The sequence below is a fragment of the Phyllostomus discolor genome, chromosome 8 (assembly GCF_004126475.2).
Source record: "Phyllostomus discolor isolate MPI-MPIP mPhyDis1 chromosome 8, mPhyDis1.pri.v3, whole genome shotgun sequence".
NCBI classification, from domain to species: domain Eukaryota; kingdom Metazoa; phylum Chordata; class Mammalia; order Chiroptera; family Phyllostomidae; genus Phyllostomus; species Phyllostomus discolor.
In genome coordinates, this window is record NC_040910.2 from 72,600,974 (window position 1) to 72,625,105 (window position 24,132).

At 44.0% G+C, this 24,132-nt stretch overlaps 1 protein-coding gene across 1 annotated transcript; it reads right to left on the reverse strand.

Annotated features, from left to right (window-relative positions):
- Positions 1-741: 741 nt before the first annotated feature.
- Positions 742-22,892, reverse strand: DHX33 (DEAH-box helicase 33). Its single transcript, XM_028534422.2, has 12 exons — positions 22,414-22,892; positions 19,975-20,135; positions 18,893-19,120; positions 18,519-18,689; positions 15,957-16,142; positions 15,160-15,271; positions 13,904-14,063; positions 13,646-13,734; positions 11,487-11,614; positions 10,890-11,093; positions 9,532-9,618; positions 742-4,447 (listed from the first exon to the last, which is right to left on the reverse strand). Exons 1-12 carry the CDS (start codon positions 22,694-22,696, stop codon positions 4,139-4,141), a joined length of 2,118 nt encoding a protein of 705 aa, XP_028390223.1. The 5' UTR covers positions 22,697-22,892; the 3' UTR covers positions 742-4,138.
- Between the last annotated feature and the right edge of the window lie 1,240 nt (positions 22,893-24,132).

Below are 24,132 nucleotides of genomic sequence, written 5' to 3' on the forward strand. Positions count from 1 at the left end.
GCCCGCCGCCAGGGAAGCGCTTCCGCAATGTCGCCTGCAGGTCAAAGGCACTGCAGGCCGGACAGTGCCTCCTGCTGGGCGCCTCCTACACAGCTTCCGCGGGAGGGGTCAAATCAAGTAACTGAGCTTTTATAGACCAGTAGGCAGGCCTGAATGGTGTGCAGTAAGGCTTTCTAATTTGCCAGCATCACTTCTCTCCAGTGGCTGCTTACACTCTCCAAATTACCATCTACTGTTCTCAAAGCACACCACGCTTTCTGTGACTTCATGGAATACTCTTGCCATCCCCAACAACCTAAAGAGCACCCTTCAAGATCAAGGCACGTTACAGGAATAGGGTCGACCCCCTCACCCTGCCCCTCCACTTCATTCCTCTCTGGAGAAACCTGGCACTGCTGGCTTAACCTGGCAGCCGCCACTCACCCCACCAGCCCTGGTGTTCCTGAAAAGGCAGCAACTCTGGTTAACGCCTGCGACCTTCCCTCTCCATAACCCTCCAACCTTGCTCTCAGGTTCTGATGGGGCAACATTTTTCTGGAGGTAAGAAGCCAAGACTTACCTCAGATTTAGGTAATTCTTTGGATTAAGAATTGATGTTCCTACCTTACCAGGACACACAGGATGTATGAGGTACCAAGAAAGTAAGCCTTTCCCAATTAGTGGCAAAGATAAGATTAATAGTTAATATATTGCAAAGAGCATTCTGTAAATAAGGAAAAGGAGACGCAAGAAAGTCACACATCATGTATAAGATTCACTTTTAATGGAATTGGTAGTCATGTGCAAATTCGAGCATTACATGCAGGAACTGATGTTTCTATAGAGCTATGTCTATTTGAACAAAACTAGATTCTCAAAATACAACATAATCCTGAACCAACTTGTTTTTCCCTCTGTAAATTATATTTTAATAAAATAAAACATAATGGAATCCTTGCTTCCCCACAAGTGCAGTGTTCCCGTATATGCTCTTGGAATGGTATCTTAGCTGCCTAGCCACAGTTCCAAGCAGTTCTTGATAGCTGGATTAAATGGATTTATGTATTACAGTACAAAAAACTTTACCCCACAGAGCAAAAACTCGTCTCCATCCTGGAATCTCTTTACAACCAGCAGAGATGCAACTTTAAGCAAGGGTTCTTAACAAGGACCAGGTGTCAGAAGGAAAGAACACTAGTTTTTCCCTGCAATGAAATCTGTTGTTCTGGCTGTCCCACACTCCGGGATCACGAGAAATAGAAAACCAACACCTGAGACATGCAATCTGCTTGGAGTGCATCTATTTACATGAAGCTGCCTATGGGAGCTAGTGACTCAAGCAGGTATGGATTTCACAGAGGGAAAGAGGTGTCACACCATTAGAGACTTTGCCAATTGAAAAAGAGTAGCTCAAGATTATATTGCAACATCATTGTGAAACATTTAACTTTCTTAAGAAAGTTTAAGTTTAAAATGTATTATCCCCTGTAGCTCAATATGTGTGGATTCAGAATGGGTTTTCCAATCTGATTTAATCCCTGAGCAACTATGTTAAAAATTAACTTTTAAAAAAGCCCAATAGAAAACTATTGTATTAAAACTCTACTAGAATGTTACAGTGATAAACATTTCTGCACAGAAACATTAAATGTTAAAGCTAATTAGAAGCTATTCACATTTACTTAAAAGCTATTTATCCCTCATTACTGGTCAGAAAAATATGTATTTTCCAGAAACTCTTTAGGAACTTAAATTGGACACAAGTTATTCTAAGTTTTACTTGCCCCAGAGAAAGATTTTGCTGAGGAACATGATAAATCACCCCATTCCCAATGTTTTACCAGCATGATGAAATTTTTATTAAAAATACAGTATTTTCTTTTATCAAGTCAAGCTGAACATCCTTGGCCTCTATTAAATAAATGAGAAAAATATATTTTAAAAACCATCTGAAAGACTTTTCAGAAAGTCAGTAACAGTAAAAACAAGTCAATCTGAGGAACCAGATAAAAGTTGAAGTACTCAATATGATAGGGCAGCGTTCTTCAACCAGTGTGCCACAAGCATGTTTTTTTTTTAAAGATTTTATTTATTTTTAGAGAGGGAAAGAAAGGGAGAAAGAGAGAGACAGAAACATCAATGTGTGGTTGTGTCTTGCATACTTCCCACTGGGGACCTGGCCTGTATCCCAGGCATGTGCCCCGACTGGGAATTGAACTGGTGATCCTTTGGTTTGCAGACCAGCACTGAATCCACTGAGCCACACCGTCCAGAGCAAGAATTTTTAAAACATGCAATGCCTGACTATTTAGTCAGGACACTGACCTCTTTTCCTTATGGTGTCAAATTAAAAAAATGTCAACAGCCAACACAACAAAAAATTATACCTATTTTTTTGGTCAGATTAGCAAAAAATGTGTTTTTTGGTGTGCTGCAGAATTTTAGTAGTTTATGTGTGCCATGAGATGAAAAAGGTTGAAAATAGCTGAGATAGGGTATATAGGATCTGTTGAATCCTGTTTGTCCTAAACATAAACATTTCTACAGAATTAAATCTCAAGTGCCCTGAACGCTAGATAAAAGCTTAACTTCTCAGGGCCACAGCTAGTGCTGGAAAGCCTGGGCCACACTTGGCAGACACAGATGTGGAGAGATGAGGCCTGGAGTGGGGAGCTTCCGCAGGCTAGTCCTGGAGCACAGTTCACTGGATCCAGAGAGGAGACTGCCCACTATTTCTGAAGGGTCTCTGAGTTTGGCCCTTTGCACATAAACTGTATGATTCACTTTGTTACATAATGACCAAAATACTACAAATGTGTTTAGACCAATTAAGCACATTAAAAGGGCTAAATCTTGGCTGCTTCTAGAACAAGACATTCATTTATCTTTGATAATTAAATATCTAAGGAGAACCTTTGATGTCTTCTTCCCTTCTCAAAAAAAAAAAAAGGGGAATATGAAGAGATTGAGGAGACCCTCTAATTAATTCCCTGAGAAATGTAGAAACTAAGGGTTAGAGAGTGATGATTGGTGGAGTTAGGAGCTAACAAAGCCATATTTATTGTCTCCAGAGAAGGAAAAAGATCAAGACAATAAGATGCTGGAATATAAACACCAGATGTGGTGGACAGAATGAGTCAATACTGTCTGGTTCTCGTGGACCTTCTGTCTCCCTGTCCCCTGCCCCCACCAGGGACCCTGCCAGAAGAGAAATGGCTGAAATGTAGCACAGAGTCATTCCTCACACTCACTTACTTATGTGCACCCAATTCCAGAGAAAAATATGAACTGAGTATTCTGGAGGCCATTGCCCTCCAAGGTCAGTTGCCCATGTTTATACTTGACGTGATTCAGAAGATACAAATCAACCTTCACCCAGGAAACCTCCATGTCTCCTGAAAGGATAGGTGAGGACACCTGCCACAGAAGCACCAAGACCGAAGATGCACAGCTCAGCAGCTTGCAAGTGCTCCTTTATTGCCCTCTGCTTGGAGGTGGCAGGAGTCCACTCCCTGAGGAGGTTCCGCTGGGGCGGCCAGGCCATGAGGTAAGGACAACAGCACCTCCCTCCTGAAACTTCTATAGATGTCGATCTCTTAGGTTTTCTATTAAAAGACTTCTTAGACAGACATTAAAATAGATCCAAGGACAAAACTGAGCCCTGCAACCTCCTATGGTCCCCTTCTAGAAAGTCCTCCTTAGCCTTGAGAACCTGGGGCATTCTGTTGTGCTCAGTTCACGTCATATAAAGGGCGGCAACACCAAACTGACAATTTGTTGCATGTTCTCTGTGGGCTGCACAGCTCTGGGCACTTCCATTTTCTCTAAACCTCACCACCCCAACCCTACAAGTTTTATTACCTTCCCCATTTGGCACATGAGGAAACTGAGGCTCAGAAGTTAACTATATCACCCAAAGTCACCTAGCAAGAACCAAAAGCATAATTTTGATGTTTCAAAGGTATAAATGGTGGTACATGCCTACATGGTTCAGTCTAAGGAATTTAGAGAAAGATGCCTACGAGCTCCAGGAAGTTGGGCATGTTCCACTACATTAGAACCTGCCACCTCACTAGGCACCAGGTGAGAAGTCTGCTATGAGAATGGCTGTGGTCCCAGCTCCCAGGCCCCAGCAGTTCGGGCAGTGGCCTGGGGTGGCTCAGTTTCTGGCGGTTCTCAGCTTCCTCCGGAAGTACTCTGGAGCGGCCTCATACAACCACTCGGCATCCACCACACAGAGGTCTCGCATGTAGCACTTGTTGGTGTGGAGCAGCTCAGTGTACACGACGCAGGCAGGCTTGCAGTGGAAGAGGACGGACGAGGGGTGGATGGCCACCGGCTGGTGAGTGTCTGTGGTGGCATAGGTACCGTCTGGCTGAAGCTCAGCGGTGCTCATGAAGAGGCTGTGAGCCAGGCAGCGGCGGACATTCTCCATGTCCCCTCGGGATGACATGATTGGCATTGACATCTGTTTCAGGAGGAAGTGAGAATTGGAAAAGACCCCAAACATAAATGCTGCTCAGCACTGCACAGTATTTAGAGCTACTGCACCTACAATGCAGCCCACACTGTAAGCCTGACAAAGTGGGTGTTGCCAGTCAGGGCTGGTTTTCCCACATGCTTTAGAGATCAAGAGACCAGCATGGGCAGGGGAAGAGGCACAGTTGAAGGAGGGCAGACTGAAAACAGGGAAACTGCAGCCTGGGTGAGTTGGGACCAGGAGGGAGAAGGGCACAGAAGGTGCCCAAACACAGACAGGTTAGGTGACTCAGCACCTACCCCCTTGTGGCAATATCTGCCAGGATGTTCCCAGAAGGAAAGGTCTTTCCCTCTGACTTTGACTACGTCATCGTCTCCTCCTCCGATCTGTCTCACACAGTGCTGCTGCCAAATAATCTTCCTATAGCACAACTCCAGTCATTCCTCACCCACTGAAAAGCCTTCACTGTCTCTACTGCTCCTGGCAAAGCAATGCGAGCTTCCAACTGTGAAGCTGTGAATGAGCCCTCTGAGCATCCTGGGTCCTCCAAACTCAACTACTTTCTCTCTCCTAGGCCTATTACGTGGTGGTGCCTTCCCATGTGTACTGCCAGGTGACAGGCCACCCACTGGCTCCACAGTGGAAGTGTCAGCTCTCAGTCTCCTGGCCCTACTTACTACCCCTGCTAAGCAGGTCAGGTCATCTTATACCCCAGGCCACGGATGAACCAACCAGTGATACAGTTTTGCCCGAAGTGCACAGGCCAGTTTCTCACTTCCAGGCCTTTGGGGTCTGAGTGTGGGAAATCCGAGCAATCCCTCTTAGTGTCTTGAGGGTGAGGCTAGGGAAAGCAGCCTTACTTTGTGTGCTAAGGCAGAAGGTGAGGAGCGGGAAGGAAGCACACAGAAAGCAGCCAAAACAAGAGGCTAAGCAGGCCCAGAGAAAGCTGCCTTTGCTCCTGCTGTCCTTTTCTGGTTCTTCATTCCAGTTCCTGTGGGGCTGGACTATTTCTTGCCTGTAGGTTCCCAGAGATGCCCCCATTCCTTTTCCCTTTTAAGGTGGTTCAGGGTGTTTTGTTCTTTGCAATCAGCTGATTCTGGCCTGAGGAAGACACTAACTCCTCATCTTTTAGTAGCTCAGTATCACCACCTCCAGGAAGCCCAGGGCCCTACAGCTAACTGGTGTCTCCTTACTGGCTGCCAGCTGTACCACTCGCTGGCTGGGTGATTTGGGGCAACTTAAGTACTTAACTTCCTTAGGCTCTACTTTCATCACTGGTAAAATGGGAATAGTAACAGAATCGACCTCATAGGGAGGAAGTGAAGATTAGAAATATGGCAATCGCATGAAAAGTGTTTAGAATGGTGGGTCTGTAAGACTCCGGGACTTTGACCAGTATCTGGCATGTTAAGAGGCCTGGCAACCACTGAAGCTTCTAAAGTCAGAACTAACTGAGAAGCACCATTTCTACTGTCATTAATAAACTGAGAATACTCACGAAGCTGAGATGATCTGGCAGGAACACTATCTGAGTGCAAGAGGGGTTTGGAAAAATGTGTAAAATCAGAACACATCAGGCTACTATGAAAAGAAATAGCTTTAGTGTTAACAACAGGCCATTGGCATCAGTACAGGTGACAACTCTCCCAGCAACGTGCAGAGTCTGCACTGCGGGGCTGTCTCAGAAGAGGCCTGACACCCACACACATTCACCAGAGTTGTTATGATAGCAAACAGTGGACACTTCCATGCTCAACAACAGGAGATGATGACATAAGCTCCCCTCCACCTCCGAGGTAAAATGTGGAGTGTCATGCAATCATGCCCTCTAAGAGGGAAAGTAAGCTAACAGAAAACTTTCTGGTTGATGATTTGGCAAAATAACTATCAAGACCTAAATTCACCATCCATGAATTCACTATTCATTCTGTGCATACCAGGCCACACATATATACTATGTAGGAGGATGGGCATTATGGCAGAACCTCCATCGCCACCACTAGGGGCACGGTTAAGTAAAGTGTAGTGGATACAATGAAATGCTGTAAGGTCACTAGAAAGAAGGAGATACACATACAGACAGTGAAAGACAGCCAGACCCATTAAGTATTCAAAAAGTCTACTAAGTGGGAAAAGCGAGCTATAGACAAAATGTGTATTGTATTCTTTAAAAAATTTATTGATTGATTTTAGAGAGAGACAGAAACATTGATATGTTGTTCCACTTATTTATACATTCATTGGTTGATTCTTGTATGTGCCCTGACCAGGGATTCAATCTATAACCTTGGTGCATCAGGACGACGCTAACCAACTGAGCTAACCTGGCCTGGGCTCATATTTATTTTCTGAAGAAAATTTTATATATGTATCCATGTGTATGTACATACACACAGGAAAAAAATCCTAGAAGGATTTATAGCAAACTGTTAATAGAGATTTATCTTTTGACAAGCAGGATTAAGGGAGACTGAAATTTTCTATATTACAGATCAGTATTTTCTACATTGTATCAATTTGTAATAATTATGTACTACTTATGTAACCTGAAAATAATAAACATATTCCTACTTTAAAAAACCTGGAACTTCGACCAGGATAGAGGCGTAGGTAGACACACTGTGCATCCTTGCACAACCAAGATAGGGACAACAATCTAGAAACAGTATAACAACCAGAACTGACAGAAAATTGATCTGTATGGAAGTTGGACAACCAAGGAGTTAAAATAGACACGTTCATCCAGACCTGCAGGAGGGGCGGAGTCAGGCAGCTGGGTGGAGAGGGGTCACGGCACAAAGAGTGGTGGGGACAGGCACGTAAGGCACCCTGGGCATGCAAGGCCACAGCAGGTGGACCCTGGGCACACAGGTGGTGGCTGGCAGACCCCAGGCTCGGGGTGGCAACTAGCAGACCCAGCAAGGCAGAGATTGTGAAGCAAGGCACTGTGCACAACCCAAGGTCCCGGCGCACCTCGGGGATATAGAACCTTGGGAAATAGAACACTAATTAAAAACACCTGTGGGGGTTGAGGTGCAAGGCAAGACTCCCAGCCTCACAGGAGAGTGTGTTGAAGACACCCATGGGATCCTAGAATGTGCACAAGCCCACCCACATGGGAATTAGCACCAGAAAGGCCCAGTATGCTTGGGGGAAGAGGTGGAACGGACTGAAGTCCCAGGGAGAGCAGAGCAAGTGCCATTGTTCCCTCTCGGACCCTGCCCCCACATACAGCGTCACAACTTAGCGACTGGGTTGCCCTGCCCTGGTGAACACCTAAGGCTCCGCCCCTCATACATAACAGGCATGACAAGACAAAAAAAATGGCTCAAATGGAAGACAGATCAAAGCTCCACAGCAAATACAACTAAGCGACCAAGAGATAGCCAACCTAGCAGATGCACAGTTCAAAGCACTGGTAATCAGGATGCTCACAGAATTGGTTGAATTTGGTCACAAATTAGATGAAAAAAATGAAGGCTATGATAAGTGAAATGAAGCAAAATGCACAGGGAACCAATAGTGATGGGAAGAAAATGAACTCAAATCAATGGAGTAGACCAGAAGGAAGAAAGAAAACAACCAAACGGAAAAGAACAAGAATTCAAAAAAATGACGAGAGGCTTAGGAACCTCTGGGACAACTTTAAACATTCCAACACCCGAATTATAGGGGTACCAGAAGGGGAACAGGAAGAGCAACAAGTGGAAAAGTTATCTAAACAAATAATGAAGGAGAACTTCCCCATTCTGGCAAAGGAAATATACTTCCAGGAAGTCCGGGAAGCTCAGAGAGTCCCAAAGAACTTGGACCCAAGGAGGAACACACCAAGGCACATCATAATTACATTAGCCAAGATAAAAATGAGGGAGAGAATCCTAGAAGCAGCAAGAGATAAGAAAACAGTAACCTACAAAAGAGTTCCCATGAGACTGTCAGGTGATTTCTCAAAAGAGAACTTGCAGGCAAGAAGGGGCTGGAAAGAAGTATTTGAAGTCACAAAAGTCAAGGATCTACATCCAAGATTGCTCTATCCAGCAAAACTTTCATTCAGAATGGAAGGGCAGATAAAGTGCTTCTCAGATAAGGTCAAGTTAAAGGAGTTCATAATTACCAAGTCCTTATTTTATGAAATGTTAAAGGGACTTATCTAAGAAAAAGAAGATAAAAAACTTGTATAGTAAAAAATGACAGCAAACTCACAATTATTAACAATCACACCAAAAACAAAAACAAAAACGAACCAAGCAAACAACTAGAACAGGAACAGAACCACAGAAATGGAGAATCACATGGAGGGTTAGCAACAAGGGAGTGGGAGAAGAGATGGGGAAAAGGTACAGAGAATAAGTAGCATAGATGGTAGGTAGAAAATAGACAGGGGGAGGGCAAGAATAGTATGGGAAATGTAGAAGCTAAAGAACTTATGACACATGGACATGAACTAAAGTGGGGGAATGTGGGTGGGAGAGGGTGTGAAGGGTGGAGGGGAATGAAGGGGGGGATTATGGGACAACTGTAATAGCATAATCAATAAAATATATTTAAAAAAAAATCTTAGGACAAGCCCGGCTGGTGTAGCTCAGTGGATTGAGCATGGGCCTGTGAAGCAAAGGGTTACCAATTCGATTCCCAGTCAGGGCACATGCCTAGGCTGTAGGCCAGGTCCCCAGTACGGGATATATGAGAGGCAACCACACACTGATGTTTCTCTCATTCCCCTCCCCTCTCTCCAAACATAAAAATCTAAAAAAAAAAAAAGAAAAGAAAAGAAAAAAATCTTAGGATAAATTCTTGTAACATTGTAAAATATTTTTGAAGTTTACAGAAACTAGATATAAATTATATACAATGTAACTAAATATGTAAAAGTCATTTAAAAGCAGGACTATAAGGAAATGGACCAAAATGGTAAGGTGGAATTGTGGGTAATTTTTACTTTCTTCGTTACTTTTAAATTTTCCTGCAAGAAGAGTTTCTTTTGTAATCACTAGTATAAGCAATTAAAATTTTTTCACCTAGAGAAAAGTGACAGCTTAGTCCCCCAGAGAACGAATAGAAAGAAAGAATACCTTTAAGCAGATATCCCTTAACTGTGCTCTGACTTCAGCTACTAGCATCATATTCTTGCTGTTGATAAAATTCTCTTTGCACCAGTCCTGAATAGGAGAAAAAGAGATCACAATCCTGTCATTTCTATAGTGAAAACAACAATTTTTAGAACATAGTTGAATCTGGAGGGAAAACTTCAGTTGCCACAAATACAGACAAATATCTTTTAAGCGTAAATCATAAGGAAAAATATCAATAATTTAAACACAAATAAAACTAAACATTTTCCTATATCAAGTCACCATGAAAATGCTACAGACTAAGAGGTCTGCATCACTATACCTAATAAAGGTAAATACCTCCAGAATATACTAAAATATAAACTTCCTACAAATCAGTAAGAAAAACTCCAACAATCCAGTAGAAAATGGACAAAGGCTATGAACAGACAACTCACAGAAGATGTACCAGAAATCACCAGTAACCAATACACTTATGTAAGCATTCTCAGTCTCTTGAGGAATAAAGGTGAAGTAACTTAAACAGCTGAGATACTATTTCACATCCATTCTCCAACTAAGCATTGGAGATGGGTGTGGAAATGGAAACTCTTATGCATCACTACAGGAAGTATAGAGGTGCTGACAATTTTGGGGAGCCACACACTAGCCCGGTAAACCTGGATGCAGCTACCCAAGACCAGCAGGCTCTCTTCTGCGTGTCGGTCCCCAAGAAATGCTCCCCCTTGTGCACAAGGAAACCTGCACAGGTGTTCACTATAGTGCTGGAAGTGCAAACAGGCTGCCACAGGGCCGTGGAAGAAAACAGCTGCAGTATCCAATGAAGCGAAAGGATGCTCTCGCCCGTGGAAACACACTTCCACATCTGGACAGTGGTTCCACAGGGAGAGACAAATAGAACAAAATGCTCACAACTGCAAAAAGCGGGTGGCGGCTTTTTTTCTTTAATTAACTGCATTAAAATGCAAAGTTGAAGTACATACACTATGGCACAATTACTGACTATATTGATAAATGAAACAATATATCGCCATTTTCCATCTTGGTCCAAAGAACTGAATTGTCATACAAGCAAAAAAAGTACTACAAAGACAAGGGCAGGTAGGGAAAAACCCATTTTGTAGCTAAGAGACTGGTCACTAAGTACTGAACTAACTTGCCCACATTAAGTATGAGTTAAACACAAGCAGAGTGAAAGGCAGGAATCACATTTCTCTCTGGTACTGTCCCCGTACGCAGATGTCTCTGAAATGACATCTGACATTCTTTTTGTCGTTCTTTAGATGATTCAGCCAAAAAGGAAGGCCCACATGCCTAAAAAGAGATATCACTTAAGAAAAGGAGTAACACAAGGCTACCTTATTTCCGCCTATGTTTTTGAAGGTCCGGTAGATATTGAGCAGGGTAATGTGGTCGCCCTGGCTGGATATGAACTTCTTCCGGACACCCTGCACTTCATCCCGCCGGGAGGGAGGGTTGTAGAGAACACTGTCCACAGACAGCAGGGAGACAATGGTCAGTATCTCCTCCGTACAGTGGAATTTGGGGGACAGGAGGATGGTCTGCGAATTGAAATTATAAACCACATTAACCAAAATTCTTCCTAGCTTCTGAACACAGTGTTTCTGTATATTGCACTTGCAGCTTCCTTTCTAAGGTGTTAAAGGGAAGATGTTTCTAAAACCATGACTGTGTGTTACTGTTACTTGACTTTTTTGTAAAACAAACAATCGCCTTTCCCGAAGGACTCCCAGTTCCTTGTGGGTAGGGCTCATGATTTAATATGCCTTCTAATCCCACACAGAACATAAATCAGTGTTAGACACAAAATTAGAGTGGATAATTATGTAGGACAATAGTGAAGATTAATCTAGAAGCACTGGGTTTAGAAGTCTACTTTGGGATGGCTAACCTGTAATGTACAGAAAGGGGACTGAAGAGAGGGTATCATTTACTTTGGCAAATTTGGGTTCTAAAGGAAATGCTGCCATCTTTCTTCCAATTGGAGTCAAGGTAAGCTGGTCGTCCTTACGTTCAAGAGCACCCAACAGGTCCAGTTGGACAATGGCCGCCTCAACATGATCTGAAGAAAAAGAGTCATAAAAAGGAGCCAAAAATCAAAGAAAGAAGCTGCAAGTAGTTCAGTGCTTCTGGGAGCTTTTGATAACTTGACAACTGATCAAACGACAGCAAAGATCACAATGACCACTGACCCCAACATACTTTTAAAGCTGTTAATGACACAGCACTGTCTTCAGTTCAATTCCCTTTTGAAAGAATGGTCTATAACTTGGCAATGTGTATGTAAATTTCAAATGCAGCAATGTCTCATTTAAGAATTTCACCCACAAAGACAAATTTTTAAATAAATAAATAGAAAAGAATTCACCCACAGATGAGCTCATACAAAGGACAAGGACCTGTATCTCCAGAAATGCACTCACAGCCATGGACACACCAGGGACCCCTGGCGAGAGGGCCACTGCTCACTAGTCACTCTTTTATGCTTTTTGAATTTAGAACCATGTAAGTACATCTCCTATTAAGGAATAAAAAAGCACTCCTAAGATATAATGAATGTATACATACTGAGAAGAAACAATATGTAAAGTATATTAGGTGCAAAGAGCAATGTGCAAATGTCTCAGTCAACAGGAAGATGGCAAAGTGCTTTTACTTTACTCATAGAATGGAACGGCATTCAGTGCTGGAAACACGCCAACACAAGTAAACCTGACAAAACAGAATGAATGAAAACAGAAAGTTACTGAAGAATGACACCAAAACATGCACATGAAAACAACACGTTGTTCTGGGATACACATCCAAAGAGTAACACAGTATCGAAAAGCAAGGGAACTATAAATGCAGGCGGGAGGGTGGTTACCTGAGGGAGTGGGAAGGAAACGCCTGTGGCAGGGAGGAGTCCAGGCCGCTGTGAGGGGCCCACAAGTGTTGGTTTTACTGCTCCCTCTACCTTACATGTGTGTTCTTCCTTTGTATGCAGGAATTGAGCAATGAAAAAAAAATACAGTGTTTTTCTTTTTTGCTTTCTCTTTTTATTATATCTATATGAGAGGATGGATGCTAACTAAACTTATAAGAGGTAATTACCACATTTTTTGCATCAAAATTTTTTTTCCTATTTTCCTCCTCTAAAACCTAGGTGTGTCTTATGGTCTGAAAAACACAGTATATCATTATATCACAAAAAAAAAACTGGAAAAAAATAGGTGTAGAACAGTGCACAGTATGTATTGCTGTAAGCATTGTAAAACTATATATACTTGCATATGCATATTTTCTCTAGAAGGCAATTAGAACATGGTCATGGAGTTATTTTAGGGATGGAAAACGAAGAACCTGAAGATCAATACTAAGAACCTCGTATACTCATCAATTTTTACTTTAAAAGAAAATTGAGGCCTGGCCAGTGTGGCTCTGTGGACCGAGTGCTGGTCTGTGAACCAAAGGGTTGCTGGTTCAATTCCCAGTCAGGGCACATGCCTGGGTTGAGGGCCAGGTCCCCAGTTGTAGGCATATGAGGGGCAACCACACATTGATGTTTCTCTCCCTCTCTTTCTCCCTTCCTTCCCCTCTCTCTAAAAGTAAAGAAAGAAAGAAAAAAAAAAGAAAATTGAATTTCTTCACTTAATAAGGAGAGAGGAAAAGAAGAAAAGGAAAATCATATGTTGAAGAGATGTCAAATGCTGAGGTACCATCATTAGAAAGATCCCAATTACTTCTTCCTTATGGAGAGATCAGTGAAGGAGAGGAACTGATCAAACTCTAATCAAAAGCAAAGAAACTTGACCTTTTCAGTCCTTTGGTTGGCAGAAGTACAATCTCTGCATAACCCTTGGACGCCCTCAACTACTTTCAAAGGCTCCTGTGGCCCAGGAACCAACTGGGAGCCCCTCTAGGAAGCCACTGTTTCTGCCCTGGGAAGGTGCTGATGGCTCTGAATCTGTCCTTTCATGATTCTGAGACACTTCTCAAAATCAGTGTTGTTCACCAGATTAAACCAAAGGAGACCTCTAAAATGATTTTGAGAGTCCATTTGCTGTTGTTTGCCTACTTGTATACTGTCCACTCTACTGAAGAATCTACTCACCAGGAGATGGTTTGGACATGAAGTCAAAGGTGAGCACGTTGGGGACTTTCATTGCTAGCAGCTGCAGCATCACGCTCGCCAGGTTACACCTACAAAGAGTGAGGGATGTGTGCTGTTCACTCGCCTTGGTCCTCCAGCCAGTGGGGTCAGAGCCATCCACTGAGGAGTGTTAGAACTGCAGCTCTGGGAAGACCTCAGCAAGCAGGAAAGGGAGATGGGGGAACAGATGGCAGGGGTGCGGGGGCACCTTGGGCCCACCTCTGGATCTCTGGCACGGTCATCTTCTCAAACTTCTCAAACTCATCCTCTGTGTATAGCCGGTAACAGATGCCACTGTCCTCTCTGCCAGCACGTCCTGTGCGTTGCCAGGCCTGGGTCTTTGACACCCGCTGCACAGCTAACACTTCCAGGCCACTGTCTGGAGGGAGAAGGGCCCGTATCAGTGCCTCTCTCATCACATAAGCTGTTTCCATAGTGTGGACAAAATGAAGCATTCCTTAGAACACCAGTGATCCTTTCTGGGATACACGAGCCCCGAAAAACTCAAGGCTAAACTGGAAAGCACAAAACCAGACTGTTTTGCAGTAAAACGAGGCCTTGTAGTGGACACTGTGTGAAATCTGTTATTACAACATCAGAAAAACTTTATGCTTATAGCAGGGGGGCCAGGAGAGCAAATTTCAGATCTCTGGCTCAGAACATAGGGTGACAACCACCCCTGCTGGTCCAGGACTTGGGACTTTCAGTGATAAAACCAGCACAGTCTTTGGCAAAGCAGGATGGCTGTCACCCTATCCATCAATGGCTTGGAAATGAGATATCTCCAGTTGTTGTACACTGTATCCTCCCTTCCACCTCTGCCACAGAAGAGAGACAATTTGATACTGTTACTCCTAGGAGTAAATGAGACAAATTTTCTGGATAAAGGTGTACTCTGTGCCAGGCACTGGAGAGCCAAGCCCTTTTAAATGTTCTAAGAGTAGTGCATTTCAATTAAATATATGGGAGTGATAATTTCAGCTGCCTTAATTTGTTCTGCAGAACAAAGCAAGGCACAAAACAGACGTGAAGAACAATGACTGAAGCAAGTGTCCCACTGAACATTCTCAGGAAACAGCTAGTGCACCCCACCCAGCCTAGGGAATCAGGGAAACCTGGAGCTCGACCCGGCCACGCTCAAATATGACTTCTGATGAGAGCCTTTGATGTGGGATCCGGCTGCCATCATTCTCACCCAACTGCTGACAGGGTTTCAGACCTTGTTCCTGAGCCTCTGTGCTCCCAAGCTTGTTAAACCTCACCTTCTCTTTCTACCCTGCCTTCCTGCTTCACATTCCTGCCTCAGGTCTCCTTCCTGGACCTGCTTCTGGACAGTCTCACTTTTGGTGCCTGCCACCCAAATCTCAGTTAGTCCCAAACATGAAATGCCCATTGTGGGGAAGCTGTGGGAGTTCAGGAAACTCCGTGGTTGCTCACGACACACAGAAGAGACATCATGAGCTACAAATTCTCACCAGGGTTATACTTCTTTGCTTTAACCATGCCCGTGTCAACTACATATTTTATTCCTGTAATGGTTATGGAGGTTTCAGCGATGTTGGTTGAAATGATCACTTTGCGATAGCCCTAAAAGGAGGAAGAAAACCAAAAAGCCGTATGACACACATATGATTCAGAAGTTTTAAAACATATTCCTCACCATTAACTTCCATAATTCATTCACAATCAAGAAAAGATGACTCTTATTAATGACAATTATTAATATTAATGGTCATTAAACTGGATGGGAGAGAGTGGCTGTTCCTATCTTAAAAGCTCATTTTGAGGCAACGAGATATAGCAGGACAGACACAAGATCCAGATGCAGGTAGATGCTTACTGTGTGCCCTTTGAATAACTGTCACTTCACTTCTCTGGGCCTCGGTGTTTATAAATGGGGCCATAACCTACCTTGCCACTTCTTGAGAAGATGAGAGACAGTGTGTATGAAATGTCGGCACAGTGCCTGGCACAGTACGGGCCCCCAATAAATGCCATCATGGAGACATGCAGCTTGTTATGCTGGACCTTACAAGAGTCACTCATTTGCCTTTTAGCTTTTGCCTGTGCATTCTTTCATCCCAACAACCTTTTCCTTGTTCTTACCATGAGCAAGCTGCATCTGTAGCTACGTATTATATTCCTGCAGCTTTTCAGCAATGTATCTGGTGCCTGAGCACCCTGTCCCGTACAGTCCGTATCTGGAGTCTGGTGACAGGCATACCCACAGGACCCCAGGAAGAAGGCTGGACAGAGAAGGTGGTGTACTCACCTTTGGGGTCCCCTGGAAGACACGGAGCTGCTGGGCATAGGGCAGGGAGGCGTACAGAGGAAGGACCAGCATGGAGGGGCAGCCATCTGGAAGGTGCTTTGCAATGTCTCGGCAGGTCTTGCTCATTGCCTCAATTTCCTCCTGACCAGTGAGGAACACCAGGATGTCCTGAGAAGAAGGGGCTTCCTATAAAAAAGTTAAAGTGGGATTACTATTGCAAATGGAAGAACAGCCAAGTGTTAACACACTCATTTACCTAATCTTTCTTTGAAGTTTGTTCAGAAGTATTTGTAAAGTGCTTGTTTTGTTTTGTATGTATTTATTTTGATGACAAAATAATTTTAAAATGTTTAATAGTAATGAGTATATGTATATATGTAAATATATGAATATATTTTTAGTCCAGTAGCAACAGGAAAAATCTTCAGAGGTACACACAGGCAAGATACGATCTAAAACAGTTTCAAAACATCATCAGTGGGAGGACTCATTAAAGCCATCATTCATGAAAAAGCCTCACCTCAAGTTGGCTTTTGGTAGTAAGTTAAACAAGGCAGATTGACCTTCTTCAAATACTATCAAGATGACAATAAAGGTATGAGCCCAGGAAGACAAAGACAACAGAAGAAAAGGATAGAAGTATCAACCCATTTCTGAAAGGTGAAAGAGAGGGTGGAGGGTGTGAATGACTTGGCTGGGCAGGGGGGATTCCATCCTGGCTGCTGGCTAAATAGTGACTAGAGACGTACCAATTTCCCTGGAGAAGCCAGAAAGGCTCAGGACTTGGGTGCAATGCAAAGGTGGGTTGTGGGAGGGTGAATATCCAGGGATTGGCTCAAAGTCTGAGCATAGTGTGGTTAAAGCTCCTAGGCCCACTCTCGACCTGATATGGCCAGGTGGCAGGGAAGACCCGGGGTGCCGTAATAGGATTCAACACAGGAGGATGGCAAAGGGAAGAGCCAGCACGACAACTATACAGCAGCCCAGGAGAGCAAGCTATTCTGAACAGAAAAGCAGCATAAAGGACTCTGGGAAAAGTGGAATAGGTTTGAACACATAACGAATATTCATGATTGGCATATGACAGACTTTGGAACACTTGGGGCAAAATTAGCCATACATACATAGGAAACATACAACTGTGTGTTCCAGGAACAAGGCACTGCTAGCAATGTAGGGACACAATATTGTAAGTACTGGTAATTGATTTAAAACACATTGTGATATAACTATTTTGAGGGATGAAGGAGAGACGCAAGAAGTAGGGGAGGGGTATTTCTAAATCTTCATCTACCATGGTAAGGAATTAACACATAATGCCTAACATCAACATCAACAGGTTATTTTAAAAAAACTAAGGTAATATTCAGGGGAAATAGCTAAAAAATTGAAAGTGGTTACTCTAAAGAGCAGGATCTGGGACAAGGAAGTAAAAGTAACTGGTTTTTTTTTTTTATGAGCCTTTTAGAATTAACCACTTAACTCTTTAAACTTCAAACTGCATGTGCATTTCTTAGGTTAAAAAAAAAAATGACTTTTAGCCCTGGCTCGTGTGGCTCAGTGGATTGAAAGCTGGCCTGTGAACGAAAGTGTCTCTGGTTCAATTCCCAGTCAGGGCATGTGCCTGAGTTGCTGGCCAGGTCCCAAGTAGGGGGTGCGCAAGAGGCAACCGCACATTGATGTTTCTTACCCTCTCTTTCTCTCTCCCTTCCCCGCTCTCTAAAAATAAATAAATAAATAAATAAATAAAATTAATTTTAAAAAGTTTGCCTCTAGATTTTTTAGAAAGCTAAAGGGAAGGTAAAAACAGTCAATTTTATACAAATTAAACAAAACCGAGGTGATTTACTTGCTCAAATTTTAAGTAAATGTTTAAAATAAGAAGAGATTTTGAAATATCTCTGTAATACAGGTTTTTTTCTTTTTAAAGAAAATTCTAAATTGGAAGCCATTATTGAGTCAATACAAACCTTTTTTTAAAGATTTATTTTTTGGAGAGAGGGAAGGGAAAGAAACATCGATATGCGAGAAAATCATCGTCTGACTGCCTCTCACACATCCCCAACCAGGGACTGGGCCCTCAACCCAGGCATGTGCCCTGACCAGGAATTGAACCAGTAACGTTTCAGTTAGCAGGCTGGCACTCAACCCACTGAGCCACACCAGCCAGGGCCCAACTCATTTTTTCAATATGAGGTAGAAATACCAGAAAACCTCACGTGTAGCAAAAAAGGCAGTGTTTTGTAAGGCTAACTTCAGTGTACTTGGTGGTTCTTACAGGGGATTATGATAAAAAAAAAGTTTGTAAGCCACTGTTCTCACATATAGAAGTTTTCTGGCTTAGCTGAGGAAAGATGCCAGTTAGAATTAAATTATTTTTAGAGAAAATAAGAGGCACTGAAAAAGGATAAAAACCCAGACATGGAAAAGGAATTCCCGACTCATCTTAATGGCATGGTTCATTAAACTGTTTCATTCAGTAGCTTTTCTTTCCAAGGCTGAATACTCTATCAACTGTCAGGTAAAACAGACCTTTTCAGGAATCAGCACCCCACCCCATACCTGGTGAATCTGGAAGACTGAGACAAGTGCTGCGTGCAGATAATCTGGCTGAGGTTGTTTCGTGTAAAAAATCTGGATTGGATGCTGCCGACCCTCCAGGTAGAGGACAGGGGCTCCATTGAAGTACTGAGAGAACAGGTCCACATCCATTGTAGCTGACATCACAACCACCTAGGTATGAGAGGGAAGACGAAGGTGGGAAACAAATACTGCGACAACTGTTCTTTGTCCCTCCCAAGATCTGAAAGCAGGTGAAGAAGCCTGTGCCACTCCCATTATGGTTAACTCTGTACATGACTCTGAAGCAGAAGGGGTGCAGGAGAACATGCTTAGGAAGAAATGCAGGCCCCTTTCCTCGCACGTGCTACACCTACCCTGAGTGGCAGTTTCCCCAGCTCCTTTCGTCTCTTCTGTGCAGCTTTCACCACTCCAAAGAGCACATCTGTGTGGATAGTCCGTTCGTGGGCTTCATCCAAAATGACACAGCTGTACTTCCGAAGCAGGGAGTCTGAAATTGCTTCTCGCAGAAGCATGCCGTCTGTCAGGAACTTGATCCTGGTGTCTTCTGAGGTGACATCATCAAAGCGCACTGTATAGCCAACCTGTGTGGAGAAATCATTCATTCATCAGACATGTGTTGAACACCCACTATGTAACCAGTGCTGTGCCAGGCACTTGCACTACCATGGTGAACAAGATCAACATCGACCCTGCCTTGCTCCCTGGCAGCAAGCAGTCTAGTAGCTGACACAGACTGTGGACATGCTCCTTTAACTGCAATTACAATGAGCATGACCAAGAATTTAAAACTAGCCTCCTACTTCCAGCTACGTAATAGTTTCAAGTGAAGCTATGTACAAATATGAAGAGATGTCTAAGATGTTTTTAAGTAAAATGCATAAACACACACATATACACAAATAAATCTGACATATACAGGTCTGGGTGGGACTCATTCTCAATACCCACATATATGCTAGAAAATGCTTACAATTTTTCTAGAAAGACATAAGAGATTTAACAGAGATTACTAAAGCCTTAAAAACACTCAAGAAAACCCTGGCCTAATAGCTCAGTGGGTTAGAACATTGTCCCAATACGCCAAGGTTGAGGGTTCGATCCCTGGTCAGGGCACAAACAAGGAACCAATGAAGGCACTGATAAGTAGAACAACAAAATCGATGTCTCCCTCTTTCTCTAAAAATTGATAAATGAAATTTTTAAAAAATGCTCGAGGAAAACAACTAATTTATCCAACTTGCCAATAGATTTTGAAAGCAAAGCAAATCAGACTGATAGCCCGTCAGACCCTCTGATCTCTTAGGAACTGGTAAAGAACTATGAGATAGGTCTACATGATTATGGCAAGAAAGAAGCTCACTATGTATAAGAAAGCCTGTTCAGAAAAATAAACGGCAGGAAGGGAGAAACGTTTGTAAAGAAGGAAATTAGGTACCAGCTTCCCAAGTTCAGTTCTCTTCTCATCTGAGACTCTAGTAGCAAGAGAGATGGCAGCCACGCGACGAGGCTGGGTCACAGCAATGACGCCCTGGTGGCCAATCCCCCCTTCGTAGAGGTACTGAGGGATCTGAGTCGTCTTCCCAGAGCCAGTTTCCCCTAGGAAAAAAAAGTCTCATCTAAATGCACACTGAAACAAATTTCACCGTACAAGTGTATCAAAGTCACAAGAAAAAGATAAAAGAAAATGCTCTAAGTTGACACAGTCACAAGAAACCCAATCCTCACAAACACTGTTGGTGGTGTTTATTGGAATTGAGTCTCAGAAGGTCAAATTTATCAGAAAAATCTTTAAAATGTTTATACCCTTTGACCTACAATTCCACCTGCAGGAACTGATTCTAAGGAAATAATTAAAGATGCACATAAATATATAGCTTCAAAGGTGTTTTATTCTACTTCATTCACGAAAGCAAGATACTGGAAACAATATAAATGCTCAACAATAAGTATAGTAAAAACATGAAATGAAATACAATGTTGTACTTTTCAAAAAAATAAGTGAGATTTGTATGTTCTGACAGGGGCATCCATTCATACACGGCAGCCATAACAAACTCCTCACCATTCCCTAGTCTCTGCCTTTGCCCCGGATCTCATGATGTCTGCCTGGATAACTCTACAGCATGCGTTAGACCTAAACTCTCTCCCCTGGGGCTGCGCTGGCAGCCTCCACTGTGCTCCATAGTGCCTTGTTCATCCCCCTGCCAGCTGACCACCCCACAGTGTCAGGAAGTATTTAAATGTTTCTATCCTCCTCCAATCCTAGAAGCTTCTGGAGGGCAGAGGGCTGCCTGTGTCTTCCATGTACTTGAGCATCCTGCATATAGTAAGCACCCAATGTTATCTTCTCCCTCATGGGCTCCTTTAGCAGTACCTGCTGAGAACCTGCACATCTTTTCCCTCTTTGCTACAACTACACCTCTTTGACCTCATATTCCTACAGTCCCATTATTCTTCCATTTCCCCCCCCTCTGACTGCTCATTCTTCCAGTTTTAGTCAAGAATACAGACTAAGAATTTGGTTATTCTGCACTCCTCCTGCTGAATCCACCAGGCAAAACTCCAAACTCGGATCAATGTCTCCCTGTCCATCTCTTCTGCTCCTATCTCAGGAAACTGAGCACTAATAAAACAAAATGACCCAAGTGTGCAGATGAGGACCTGCGTTTGTAGTGGGGCCAAATGCCCCTGGGCACCAGCACTAAAATTGATCCTTTTCTTGCTTTTGCAGCCTGTTCTCTGCCCTCATCCTCCCCAAGGGCCTCCTTGAGGCCCGGAAACTCCCCTTCTCAGCAGAGCTCCTGCACCTATTGCATAGAAAAAGAGAAGTCCTTAAATGTGATCTCTACCTCCCCTTGTAAGCTTTTCTGCAGTCACACCCACTCTCACCTCCTTTCTCCAGTCCCCCAGCCTCTTGGACTTCCTTCATTGCATTAAAGAACAATTCTGCTTCCAGCCCTTGTTGCCAAGTGCCCCCCTTGCCCATGCCCCCTGACCTCAGCTCTATTAGTGCCCACTTTCCATCTTCAGCCTCCCTCCTTATTGAGTTCTTCCACTCATTCTATTGACATACTTGCAAGTTCCTCTCAGCACCCTCTTTTTTTCCTCAAAACTGAAACCTGCTCCCACTACCTTCATTCCCTCACCTCTTACTTACTCCTCAGTCCAGTGACAAATCAGCTCCTACCCACAGCTGGGCTGAAACAGAACTCAATGGGATCCACAATCAAACCCAGTGGGCATTTTTGGGGTCCATGTATTCCTGGACCTCACTGTTGCATCTGTTCACTCCCTTCTTCTTGTTACTCTGAAATTCCTCTGACTATAGGTTCTTCTGGGTCTCCTTCTCCTCTTTGGAGACTCATCCCCTCGGTCTTTCAGAAGCTCCTGACTTAAACGCTGGCGATCACAGCTCCTTATAATCAGTTGCCAATTCACAGCTCCGCCTTTTAGTTCATGCACCAGGAACTACTATTGTACTTCCCGGGAGACCGAACTGTTTCTCGCGTCCACTTCGTCTCCCACGCAGCAGGCTCTCCCTGCGCCTTGGGAAGCAGGGAAGCACCTCCCCCGCCGCATGCTCCCGTACAGGCTCAGTTCACCCTCCTAAGTTCCCAAAGTTCCCGGTATGCCCTTCCACCCTTTCACACTGAAGGTGAGTCTCTGCCTAACACCTCATTCACTCCCACCTGGCTGTGAGCACCTCCCGAGCAAGGCTATCCGACTCCGCGGCCCCGCTCGGGGTCTGGCCCAGAAAAGGCGGTTAGGTCCGTTGTAGGAACAAACGAAAGAGGGTGACAGGCACCTAAGAAAAACTGTGCTCGCAGAGCCAGGAACCGAGAACAGGGAAGAACCTGTCCGCGAGGCCACTCACCGATGAGGATGGCGCTGTCCAGGTTTCGGAGCTGGGCCAACAGTTGCCCGCGCGCCTGGAAAATGGGCAGACTCCGGCGCTGGAACTCCACAGCCTCGGGGTAGGGGCTGGCTGAGGGCTGGGCCAGGGGCGTCTGCCGCCGCCGGCCTCCTCCTCCACCACCGCTGCCCGCGCTCAGCAGCATTACCGCTCGCCTCGCGGGAGGGCAGGACCCGGCGTGGTTAGGAGGCCCCGAGCCCTGCCGGAATCTCTTAGCCGGCGGAAAGCCCGCCTCCTCGGGCATGTCGACAGGGCACGGCCACCGGAGGAGCTAGGACGGACGACTACGTAGCTCTCGGGAGCGGACGGCTAGCACGCACCGCTCCTCTCCCGCCACCTGCTAGTGACTCCCGGCGACTACTCGAGACCTCACGCCCTCACCCAGCCTTTAGGAAAGGGACTGCAGCTCCCAGCATGCACTGGGAGCTTGCGGAGGCTTTCACTTCCGGAGTGCGGGGAGACCTGCAGCCGAAGTGCAGCAGGAAAAAGAACGGAAGCGACAACAGCAGAAGGCCGGGTGTACGGCCGCAGGGGCCCTTCCCCCTGCGTAATAAAGCGGTCTTCCAGTCTTATTGTACCGGTAATACTAATTCTAGTAAACACGCGTTTCTTCTTCTCTGCCCACAATAATACTCGTTCTTTAAGGAAAGTTTTGTAAGATTAGAAGCACACAAACATCTGCGTTATTTAATCCTCTACCAGGGGTGTCCAACCTGCGGTCTCCAGGACAGCTAACACAGAATCATAAACTTACTTAAAACATTGAGGTTTATTTTTGTTTTCGTCGGTGTTTGTTTATTTACTGTATGGCCCAGGGACGCCAAAATTTGGACACCCTTGCATGACAATTTATATTACATAGTAGATATTGATATTATCCCCAATTTACAGATAAAGAAACAGCCTCTGAGATTAAAGTCATTCAGATGCCATTTTAGAATTTTGAAAAGGACATTACTGGTGATCATTTTGTGTTGCAGAAGAGGAAATCATTCTGATATATCCTCTAACTATCATATATTCTCCTCAGAAAATGACTACCCCAATGGATGTGGTCTGCTCCTGCAGTATAAGTAAGGAAAGAGGAAGTTTAATGAAACTAAAATAGTTTTTTACCCTTCTTTCCCCCAACTATCTCTGCCAGACTCTGAAGTTCTCCACAGTGCTTCCCAACCTCCATCACACAAACACCAATCAATGCAAAGATTCATAACTCCTGCAGGGAAAAGAGGTTACAACTAGTTTCTCCATCCCCTCCTAAATCCAAAGCTCTTAGATTATTTTTTTGATTCGGCACAGAAAGACGGGCAAGCGGCTCCTTTGTTCTGCGTTCAGGAAATTATTTCCGAAGAATTCGTGGTGAGTTTCAACGCACATGCAGGACTTTGGGCACCCTGTGAAGTTCATCTCTGGGCAACCCTGGCAACTCATATTTGTGAACCTGTTGAAAATTCCCCTTCCCGTTTCTTCCAGGTCTGACACAATTTTCCTTCACTTGCTGACAGTATAGTGATGGGGAGTTACTGAAAATGTACATGTTGATCTTACAGCAGATATGTTTAAGAATAAATGGACAAAATTTCACTTCTTACCCTTACATATTTAGAAAAGCAATCCAAATAAAAAGGAAAATCTGTTTGTGCAGCTGATATATCAATATATGACAAGACTAGGTGAATT